This window comes from Odontomachus brunneus, unplaced genomic scaffold (assembly GCF_010583005.1).
Source record: "Odontomachus brunneus isolate Ranch 3 - 2012 unplaced genomic scaffold, Obru_v1 Obru_scaffold_168, whole genome shotgun sequence".
Lineage (NCBI taxonomy): Eukaryota > Metazoa > Arthropoda > Insecta > Hymenoptera > Formicidae > Odontomachus > Odontomachus brunneus.
Window position 1 is genome coordinate 354173 of NW_022639618.1, and position 12510 is coordinate 366682.

General features: G+C 31.4%; 1 protein-coding gene across 5 annotated transcripts in view; it reads left to right on the plus strand.

Annotated features, from left to right (window-relative positions):
* Positions 1-12510, plus strand: part of LOC116851224 — a 108524-nt gene that overhangs the window by 79758 nt on the left and 16256 nt on the right. For 4 of the 5 annotated variants that reach the window (XM_032830441.1, XM_032830440.1, XM_032830437.1 and 1 more), the window contains exons 4-10: positions 2304-2413; positions 2938-3060; positions 9305-9457; positions 9543-9724; positions 11213-11521; positions 11755-11945; positions 12086-12274. In XM_032830441.1, coding sequence (XP_032686332.1) covers positions 2304-2413; positions 2938-3060; positions 9305-9457; positions 9543-9724; positions 11213-11521; positions 11755-11945; positions 12086-12274 — 1257 coding nt within the window. Of the gene's footprint in view, positions 1-2303; positions 2414-2937; positions 3061-9304; positions 9458-9542; positions 9725-11212; positions 11522-11754; positions 11946-12085; positions 12287-12510 lie in introns of all 5 variants that reach the window. The other variant, XM_032830438.1, reaches the window with a different exon arrangement.

Consider the following 12510-nt stretch of genomic DNA (forward strand, 5'->3'; position numbering starts at 1 on the left):
CTCTCTCTCTCTCTCTCTCTCTCTCTCTCTCTCTCTCTCTCTCTCTCTCTCTCTCTCTCTCTCCTTCTCGCCCCTCTCCTTCGCTTTCTCCCTTCCCCATCTTTCTTTGTGCGCGTCCGTGTGTGTATGTATTTGCTTTTAAAAATACTAACCCTACTTGAAGAAATTTGATAGAAACACATAAGAAAAATCTATTTAATTGAATCGTATTTTTGATAAAAAACGATAAAATTATATAGAAAGACATGTGTATACAGATAAATATTTAACCATTAAAAGTAATTTGTGATATAAAATGTAAGAAATTGATAACTTTTTTATATAAGCTGAAATGTGAAAAATTGAATTTTTTTCGATAAAAATAATATAACTTTTTATAAAGTCATATAGTATTTTAACGAAATTTGTATATATTTTTGTGAATCCTTATTTTTTTAAGCAGAGGGATTTCACTAAGAATCTTCCAATTATTGTACCGTATACATTATGAGTATTCGTGTAACGGATATTGTTACAAATCGACTTTTGTAAGTTCTTGACCACGTTCTTTTTTAAATTGGCTACCATAATTGATATATCTTTCACTCATTTATAATTGACAAAGCATGCTCTAAATTGGCGTGTATTACTACTTGATATCACAATTGATATCGATACTGTTATCATGTTCCGAATATTACTTGAATACATGGTGTTTGTCATCATTATCTATCTCAGACAGCACAAAATCTTCAAGAGAATGCATTCTAGGGATGTTCTCAAGACGTAGAAACGCTCTTAGTCTATGTCTTTAGCAATTCCTGTAGAGATCTGTGTTGTTTAGGTATATGATTTATGGTAAACGACATTATCCTTCCTTTCCCTCTCTTCTTTCTCTTTTTCTCATATTGTCAAGATACCATTTTCTCATTGTTAAGACACCATTTCGTTTGAGACTTCATTAGCAGCACATATTAGTTAGTCAACATTTAGCCGCTATAGATTCAACATTGGTCTAAAACTTTATGCTGTTTGGGTTATTGACCTGGAATATATCCTTTTTGACACATTCGTTATCGATAACTCGTGCTATTCGATAATTTGACTGTGGTTGCACGAACGTGAAGCAAGTTGCAAAGTCGCGAAAGAAGCGAGGTCAGAAGAGAGCGCGTGCGTCGCTGTTGCCGCCGCCACCGCAGCCGTGCAAGCCGCAATCATCCTTCATCGTCTTCGGCGTCTCGTTCGCAGGCTCCGCCGTGGCTCCGTCTTCGAGCACCGCGGCGGCAGTTTGCGCGCGAGCACTTTACCGAGGGAGCGTACTTGAAGAAAGCGAAGGAGAACAGAATAACCGCGCTGCGACGTCTCTTCTTTTTTTCCTTTTCCTCTTCGACGTGATCCTGCGAGCTCTTCCGATACGTAAGTACGCGCGTTTCCGGTATCCCCCACCCTTCCTCGGAGAGAGTGAATATTGCCTAGTGTATTTGATCATGAGGAAAAAGATAAGCGAATACAAGAGAGAGATTCATGACGAGAGGTAAACCTTCGAGGCGAATTTCATTGCTGACTTCACGGTTGTTTGTTTTTTTCTTTTCGCGAATCATATAATTTGCAAAATAACAAATGAAATATCAAGGATTATTGTGTAAATTAGGTACACGTATTAGTTTCATGATACTTAAATACTGTATGCGCAATATTAACAATTAATACTTATTAATTCTTATTTATATCTCGAGTTTTTAAAGAGCAATTTCTTTCAACGATTTATTCTTCAGTTCTACGTAACTACGTCGATAAAATTTTCCATAGATGAATTATATCTTTTGTTTTTATTCATACTATATTAATAGAACTTTAATCTTATATCCTTGTTTCGCTGTATCGCTGTATCTATTGATAGATATTTATCTCTTGAGCTATACTTAAGCATAATATAACGTAATATATGTTTTTTGTTACTTTTTGTTGCTCTTTCTTTACTCTTCATTTCCGCCACGTATCTTTTTTTTTGCGCTCTAGAAGAGGTCGTGGTAACGCGTGCCGCCGGTAACTATTTTTGGAGGTTTCTCGTAGGGAAGCACGAATTTGTCGTAGTTCTAAAATTACGTAGCAACTGATGCCAGGAGAGAGCGGGTGTTTTCTTCCTCCTCATCTTCTTCTTCTTCTCTCTTTTCTCTTTCATTCTCTCTGACTGTCTTCATTTATTTCTCTGGCGAACAAATCTTGTTGGATCGGCAGCCGCGAAATTGACATTGATGACGCAACATGGTTTTCCTAGACATCGCGATTTTAACGCAAGTGATCGTCGGTATTTTGTGTTTCAGGGCGGCACAGAGCTAAGGGAACCGCAAAAAATCGAGAAGCTCGGTGAGACTTACCTACCGTACTCAGTCTTCTTAGAGTACATAAATGGGCTAGGAACTTCTACATTCGCGTGAGTAATATCAGTTAACATGTGCGCGTCGGTTACTTCGTGTTGTTGCTGGTTCTGCATCTTTACATCCACAGTGAATTAAACTCAAATTTTAAAGTACCATCGATTATGCATAACTGCACAATCACAAATTTACACACAAGCTGAGATTTTTCAAAGTTTATTTTTATTAGTTTGATATTATTAACGTTATTTTTTAACTAAATGTAATATATTTCTTATATGTAATATATTTTTCCTATTATTTTTATTAATCTATTAACGATAATCGCGAATTTCGTTTTTATTACTAATTCCTAATTTTTTAATTTTAATTCTTTTTGTTTTAGAAATATTTTAGTTTTTTTTTGTTTTTGAGATATATTCTAATTTATTTTCAAGATTATTTGTTATTTAATATTTATTTAGTGTTATCGTTTAAGAAATTTTATTCGTTTTTATATTTCGGGAATTATTTAATTTTATTATTTGATAAGAATGTGATTTTACTCAACATTGAAATTAAAGTGATTTTGTGTTTTCAGACCGGGCACGTACAATCTTTTTAAGCACAACTGTAATTACTTCACAGAGGAACTTAGCAATTTTTTGGTAGGCAAGGGCATTCCCAAATATATTCTAGATCTACCAGAAGAGATATTACAAACGTAAGTTCTATCAATTAGCATCTATTATTAACATGTACATTCGTGGTTGTTTGGTTTTTTTATAAGTTTAGAAACCTATTCTTCTTGTCCAGTGAGAGAGTTCTTTTATAAAATAAATTCTCTTATTGGATAAGAAGGATAAGTTCATAAACTTACAAAAAATACTAGACAACCTTTCCGACCATGAATGTACATGTATACAGGGTGTCCCGCGTAAGACGTACCAAAAGAAAGAAAATAAGTAGAACAGATAAAAGTGAACAAAGAGGTTTTTTAAACGTAAAATTTCGAGATATTAATTAAAATAGTTGAGAAAATCAGAACGCGCGACGCAGCAGACGGGACATACGGCTCGCCGCAATCGGCGAAGATAATCGGGGACGATTGCTCGTGGACCTATCCACAGACTTCTATAATATCTAGACCGTTAATTAGGTATAGTTTATTTAAGGATTGTTTGATTGGAAAAATACCGCCCGCCATCTTCGAAAGGACCTCACATACGTGACCTGAGTGGCAATGTGTGAGTGGGAGGAAGCTATAGTGCCTGTCATTTGAACTCGGTTTCAATTCGGTCCTTTCAAAGATGGCCACCCGATATTTTTCCGAACACTCACTAAATACGGATATTAGCAGTATAGTTTATATATAGAAGTCTGTGGGCCTATCTCATAGGCCTAGAGGTGGGGACTACATCTTAGATCTGACATTGTGTGATAGGTCCGCGAGCAATCGTCCATTTTCTTCACCGACTGCGGCGAGTCGTATGTCCCGTCTGCCGCGTCGCGCGCTCTGACTTCTCAACTATTTTAATTAATATCTCGAAATTTTACGTAGTTGTTTGAAAAATGACCTCTACAATATTTGGTCACTTTTATCTGTTCTACTTATATTTTTCTTCTTAGACGTCTTATGCGGGATACTCTGTATATAAAAGTATAGTTCTCACATTCACATATACAAAGTGTTCTAGATTCTCCTTCTCACATTAAGTGGAAATATAGGACGGGTTGAGGTGAACATAAAAGTCCTATACCGTTTTACGATATTCGCAATAATAGTCGAGATATTAATTAAAAAAGATTGGTGAATGATCACGCGCGATATGGTAGATTAGCTGCAGTGGCGTCGTCTACCGTTGTATACTTATAATTAAGTCAAACTGAACAAAAAGGTCTTTCTACCATTTTGCAAATGACCACATAAATTTTTAGATATTAAGGAAGTATACCTAGTTAGAAGGACGAAAAAGAACGAACTTTCGTGAATTTTTTCCAAAAAAGTATATACATATACATTTTGTATGAAAGTTTTTATATTCGAAAGAACCTACTTTGACAAAGTTCTCATATTTTTTTAATGTGAAAATACTAATAAGTAAATAAATTATGGCTAATGTCCGGAAAGTCGTTTTCTAAAACGCGTTTTGCGGTGACCACTGCCGTTTGAAACCAAGTTATTTGACATGAAAAAACCCCTAAAATTTAATTAGTATATAAATTTATCTATTCTTCTAGTCTTTAATCGTTCGATATTCCGAAAAATTGAATTGTGACAAAATGGCGATTGTTTAAAGTTAAAGTTTCGATTTTTATAAAAAAAAAACGGATAATTTTTGTCTATTAAAAAAAAAGTATGTATTGGAAAAAAATCCTTCGGTTAAAGACTAGATTTATATGTCTAAAAAAAGGATGTAAAATTTCAAATTGATTGATGAAGTGATTTTTGAGATATCGTGGTCACCGATTTTGAAAACAGCTTTGAGAAAAACACGTTTAAAGTTTCAAGTGCAGTTTATACTAAATTAAAAAATTTATTTTTTAATTTACACAGAGTCATCTATTCCAAGGCCATGTTCTCCTGAAGTTGATGCTTCTAAAATATCGATTTGTCAACGACGTATTCTTTCCTCCCGGGTTCTCTGCTGCGCGCAATATTCATCTGTATATGCGTTTAGCGTCTTCTCTATTAACATATTGATGGGCATTAAGATCGCTGCTTACTTCCATGTATTGTAGCATCTATATTAATGTTATTGAGTCCTCATTAAATATGTAGACAGCGATATATGCTGCTAATTCAACAATAATCGAGCCACTTGGAATAATTTTTGGGCTGATTTTACAGATCAATTGGTTATAACTCTCATTATTGTTTTGATTAAACCCGCCAACATATCTGTGTAGTTAAGATCTTCATAAATATGTTTGTGGCACAATAATTTCTTTCTGCATCTTGAGTTTTTTTGCAGATGCATTTTTGTAGAAAACTTTCCTCACTCCCATTGTTTTTGGATTAAATACATTTTTCCTTTTTTTATTCTTGATTTTCGGAAACTACCTGATTTTCTTAATTCTCTCGAACCCTTTTTGCGATCTATAATTTATAGAAGAAAATAAAGCGGACTGTATAACTCGACATCAACTGCTGCACTACCAGCGTCTCCGGGTTTCGTGCCTGTTTGTCTAAAAAAGTTCGTTAAATTTACTGTTATAATGTCTCAAAAGACTTCTCGTATTTACTAACACAAGTATATGTTTTAGTAACATACAATAGATGACTTAACAGGCAGGTAGAAAGAGATGATATTTGTCCCTTGTACAGTTACCGCGTTAGACTGCTTCAACGAACATATACTCAAACATATCTCCATAAAAATACAGCGGATCAACTTAAAATTTTGAGGGAATATTTCTAATTATATACTTTAAGAAAATATGATTTTTAGAAAATCGATTTTTTCAAAATTTCTAACTAGATATAGAAAATAACCTCTCTTAAAGAAAATTGTTACATATATGATTGTGTAACAATCACATAATGCACAAATTTTCTTTAATTAATATAAAAATCTATATGGTCATTTACAAGATGGTAAAGAATTTTTTTGTTCAGTTTGACTTAATGTATAACCTCAGGTAGCAAGGTGACGTCTAAAGACGTCATTAAGATGTCATTAAAACGTCATGGACGTCTTAATGACGTCTTAATGACATCTTTAGACGTCATTGCTACCTGGAAAGGTATATATAACGGTAGACGGCGTCACTGTAGCTCATCTACTATATCGCGCGTGATCATTCATTAATCTTTTTTAATTAATATCTCGTCTATTATTGCGAATATTGTAAAACAGTATAGGACTTTTATATTCACCTCAACCCGTTCTACATTCCTACTTAATATAAGGAGGAGAGTGTGAGACACCCTGTATATTATTCATGATATTATCGATGTTCACAATAATTATCGAGATATTAATTAAATAAGATTTATGAATTATCATGCGAGAAATAAACTATAGTGTCACCATTTGCTATCATGTGCTTGTATATTAAATTATACTGAACAAAAAAAGTCCTTTACCATTTTTTAAATAATTTTGTATATTTTTAATTATTAATTAAAAAAATAAAGAATATTAATATATTACCAAATAATATATTAATATTCTCTAATTAAGAACTAAAAATCTATGAAATTATTAGGAGAAAGATAAAGGACTTTCTTACTCAATTTGACCTAATATACAAACATATGACGGCAGATGACGCCGCTACAGCTATCATATCACGCTCATATCGCATAATCATTCACAAGTCTTTTTTAATTAATATCTCAATAATTATTGTGGATATTACGAAATAGTATAGGACTTCTATGTTCATCTAAATCTATATTAATGATCGCTACATCTATCATATCACGCTCATCTCGCATGATCATTCACAAATCTTTTTTAATTTATATCTCAATAATTATTGTGGATATTACGAAATAGTATAGGACTTCTATGTTCATCTAAATCTATATTAATGATCGCTACATCTATCATATCACGCTCATCTCGCATGATCATTCACAAATCTTTTTTAATTTATATCTCAATAATTATTGTGGATATTACGAAATAGTATAGGACTTCTATGTTCATCTAAATCTATATTAATGATCGCTACATCTATCATATCACGCTCATCTCGCATGATCATTCACAAATCTTTTTTAATTTATATCTCAATAATTATTGTGGATATTACGAAATAGTATAGGACTTCTATGTTCACCTAAATCTATATTAATAGTTGCCACTAACAAGTATTATTCTAAGTACTATTGATGTAAAATATTACTGAATTTGAAATACAAATAGAAATAACTAGTAAAAAAATAAAATAAATAAAATAAGTAAAAAAAATATTACGTTATATTCATAATATTTTTTAAATATTACTGCAACGATGCTGAAATAATATTGCAAATTAATATTTCTGTAATGTTTCTGCAACATTGCATTGCAATATGCAATATTACAACTAAAGATGTGCCAATTAAAGATTTTTAATGTCGAATCAAATCGAATCTCAGATTTTAATTTCGAATTCGACTTGAATAGAATTGATGTAATTTCACCTAAATCCGATCGAATCGAATCGTTCAAAGAATTTTTAATTAACATAATCACTGAATTCAACATAAAAATAGTGATTTCAGTATGAGAGAGATAACATTAATCATGTGAAATCAATTCATTTTAAGGTAAGAGATATATAATATATATAGTCGGTAAACGTATATGGAATACGGTTCCAGCCTTGAAAGCTGCGCAACAACACATATCGATCCGATAGTTGTCGGTAAGAGTTTATGTAGAAGCTATTACCTTTTTTTTAATATTTTTGAAGAAAATCTTAATGTGTAGCAAACTTTTCAAGTCATGCTAATTCCCAATAAAACTGGATGTCTTTAATAGTTCTTCGTTAATGCACTGTAAAACAGATATGTTAAATTTAACACATTTCATGTGTCCCAAATCATCCACTTTCATTCATGTGTAAATTTAACACAAAACAAATGTGTTAAAAAGTAACACGCATAATATGGAAAAAATTAACACAAGAATTTGAATATCGTTAGGAATCATAGGTTGTGTTAAATTGACATATTTAATATGTCAGACATAGATTATGTCAATTTAACATTTTTATTTCATCAAAACCGTAGATTAATATTTCTCTCAAATGTTAAAGTAATAGTTCTATTTTAGTTAATTTAACATTATGGGGTTGGATAGTAACTAGTTAAAAAGTTAAAAGTTAAATTAAAAAGTTAAATAGCTATAACTTAGTTACATTTTTACACTTTTAACTTTTATCTTAACTTAGTTACATTTTATCGGTAACTATTAACTTTTAATTCAATTATCTTGAAGTTAACCATGCCACAAAATTGTCGCGAGACGTCGAAAGGCTATTCAGTACAGGAAGGCTCATTTACGACAATCTTCGAGGAAAAATGTTAAAATGGATAAAAATTTCGAAAAAACCTTATTACTTAAATTTAATAAGCATCTGTAAATAAAACATGTTTCCAAATAAGGTGTGTATTTGTTTTTTCCGTTACTTGTAAAACTGAAACCCTGAAGTCATGAAATAAAATAAATTTAACTTTTAACTTTTTAATTACTTTTTTTATTAATTTAACGTTTAATTCAATTAATTTCATGATGGGTTAACTTTATCTTAACTAAGTTAAATTTTCAAAGCCATTAACTTTAACTTAACTTAGTTAAAAAAAAGTTAACTTACCCAACTCTGCATTATACATATATCAATTTAACACAAACTGTGATTCCTAATGGTAGTCAAGTGTTAAATTCTTATGTTAATTTTTTACATATTATACGTGTTACATTTGTTTTGTGTTAAACACATAAATAAGAGTGGATGATTTGGGACACATGAAATGTTAAATTTAACACATTAGTTTTTACAGTGTGCTAATGTGCGCGATCTGTATTCGAATCTTTTCGATTTTTGAATTATTCGGATTCGAATCATAGGGATTCGAATTTGAATTGAATCGAATTTTACTTGATTGGATTCGATTCGAATTCAAATAGTTCGCACATCTCTAGTTACAACATTATTGCAAGCTTTTGTGCTATATGTGATGTTTTGTTGTTGCCTCCGCGAGAGCTTCGAAGGTTATTCTGCGACATTCTATATTTATATTTCATTGATTCAGTCTTAAAAAATTTAATTCAATTTTTTATATATTGTTTAGAATTAAATTTGAATTTATATATTACATTCAATGAAAATAATTTATTTCTCAATCGAATAATCATTGTCATTGCTTATAATTTTAGTAGCATTTGTATCACCGAAAAGAATAAAAATCAAATCCAATTTTTCACTGATTTAATATATAATATTTTGATGTGAACTTCATTTATTTTCAGACCCGTTGGACAAGCACTAGGTCCATTGATAGAAACATTAAGTAATAGCGCAAGTGCTGGATTCACAGTCGGCCAAAGGTTCGTTGAAGCGAGGATCCAGAGAGAAGCTTCGCCAGAATATCAACTTCTAAATACGGCTATCGAAGAAGCAAGGTATTATATTGCGCATAAATCATCCATAAATCATTTAACTAGCTCTAACAAGCATCGCAATTTCATAATTGGAATATATTTCCAGATTAAATTCAATTGCATTAGAAGAACGCAGGAACGTCATTAACGAAAAGCTAGCAAAAAAAGACCGGAAAAAGAAAAAGAAGAAGAAGGACAAGAAAGAAAGGAGTAGCAAGGAGACTACTAGTAGCGGTAGCAACAGTACCGAACCGAGCAATTGCTGCTTAGATATGGCAGAGAAAGAGAGTATGCATAATTCCATTGTTAATCGAATAATATTCTTATCCTAGATTCTACAAAATAATTTCGTAATTCTTATTTTGCGTTATTTGCATCTCGCTTTTATAATTTTTATTTTTTGTTTTGTTTTTATATTTTATTCTGTTTTGCTTTTAAGAAAATTTCTACTCAAACAGAACAAGATGTCCAGAGGATATTTTGAGAACAATCTCAAGATATAAAGACGTTCTTAGAATGTCTTTAGGTTGTCCTGTAAAAATTTGTGTTTGAGTATAGTTATGTAATAGTTTACAAATATAGTTTAGTTTAATAGTTTATAGAGAAAAGTAGTCAAAAGCGATATAGGCCTCCTACCTAAAGCAACATACTTCTATATCTCGTATATTAAGTTTTATGAAAACTAATATAAACGTAATTCATTTTATCAGTTAAGTCATGAAAAAATTATACTTGGTATATTTCTTCATTGTACTTTTTATATGCTAAATTAGCAAATATTGAGTTTTAGAAATTTGCAAATTTTATTTCTATGATTTTATTAACGAGTTAGACTAAACAGCGATAATTATCTTTTTGCTCAATATTAAGTTTTTCTACATGTATTTGGCATTTGTAGAAATATTTTATGAGTATTTTTATCTTCATTATTTTTTTACTGTATAACTTGAAAAATTTTATGGGAATCTGTCTTAAAGTGACATACCTTTACAATTAATTTCTCGGTTATTATTGAGAATATTGCAAAATGGGACCTTTGTGTTCATCTCAATCTACTCTACGTTCTCACGAAAGATTGTGAAGGTGATTCGGGACATCCTGTCATTTACATTTATATTTTAAACTTTACATTAAGACATAACCTCCAAAAACAAAGTGATATATCGCTTTTGGTGCCTTTACTCTACTTTTGATCCTTTGCCGTGGTCATCTTTTGTAACATCAGAAGTGACAAAATACATGCTTAAAAATTTTACAAAGTATGTTAAAATAAAAAAATATATTTATAAAATAATACTTGCGACCCATTGAACAGATTTGTAAAATATTATGAAAACTTCCACTTTGCTTCAATAATCAGTAAATAACCATAAAATTAATGCAATATGTAACTTAATTATTTGAATTTATCACGTTAATTTTCTGACTATTGATTATTGGAAGAAGAACCAATTTTTCAAATTATTTTATAAATCTGCTCAATTAATCGCATCATTTTATGGTCATATCTTTTTATTACAACATATTTTACAAGAATTTTGAACGTATATTTTCTTGCTTTTAATGTCATAATCTAGGTTAAAATATTTACAATAAGGAAACAACAATGTTAAAATATGTTTTGTCATATTTTTGCCTTTTTAAACGTAAAGACTAATAACAGAGAAAACAAAGAATTGCAGGATTATTTTATGGGATATAATCTTGGATTTATGAGTTAAAGAAATATTTACAGTGAAAAAATAATTACTATCTTTTCATATCATCGTTTATTAGGTGTTATTAGTGATATACAGCAGCAACCGTCTAATGGGGAACCTGCAGCTGCAGAGATGTTGCCTTCTGAACGTGTAATGCAAATGGAAGAAGATGAGAAACGGGAGGAAGAGGAGAAAAAACGCTGTCGAGATCCACCGATAGTCTTTAAAGATATTGTAAGCGTTCAAGCGCAGTATGAAGGTTTAGTAGCCGTCCTTGAGGGAAAATTGAATGACGAGGAACGAACGTGCTTAGATGAATTACGATTATACGTCTTGGAAAATGAGGGTTCTTGGGCGTTGGGCGATAATTTTCTGAACTTTGTAGGTGAGTCATTAAGTGATATTAAGTCTTTTGCTTACCCTCTCTGAAACACGTTTGTTATATCAAATCCGAAATTTTAAATATAAAAATATCTAACTTAGATATTTTATTAAAATCCAAGGTAAGTATTTCTCAAGTTTCTAATTATTGCTTCTCCATCATCATTGCTAGTTTCTGTCATTGTTAGTTTTTAAATGTAACGTAAAAATATATCTGACTAAATGAAACGATTTTAGGTCGAATTCTTTATGACAAGTCGTTGGACAGTGACGCACGTATAAAATTATTGAATGTATTATCCGTTGCTGCATTGAAGGACGATGTGATTTTACTGCTACACCAAGATAGACGAGAACATATAATTATGAATTATGCTTTTGATATCGATCGTCATTCGCAGGAGGAGCAACTTTCACTCGCGCAATTTGTAAGAAAAACTTATTTGACTTGAATTTATTCTTAATATTGAGTTATAATGTTCTAATTTATATAAAATAAATCTAAGTTACAATTTTTTATAAATATTTTTAAGATTCGTAATTTTTCACTTCGATTGTTGTTGAACAGTTAGCCAACATGTTCGAGAACCTCAGCAGTTCGGAATGGTTGCTTTACATATCCGAATGGCAACATCAGAATCAGAATATCAGCAACATAAGAGTGACGACCAAAGTCGCGGTGCACTCATTGCTCTCGAACTCGGAGGACCTGCAGATTCGCGGCGCTGCCATCATCCACAACCTTGCTTGCAAGGAGGTAAAAACTGTGGTCTGTATCCTTCCCCATGATTTCCTTGAATTAACATTCTTACTTGTCTCATGCCGACTTTCGCTTTCATTCTGATAACTCATCACTATAATTCATCTCGCGCATCGAAGATGTGTCGTTCTACAAATGTTGCATTTATAAGTTTATTTCTTCAATGTTCATTTCTAAGTTTATTTCTTCTTAATAGTAAATTAACATCTTAAATTACACCGTGTCCTTATATA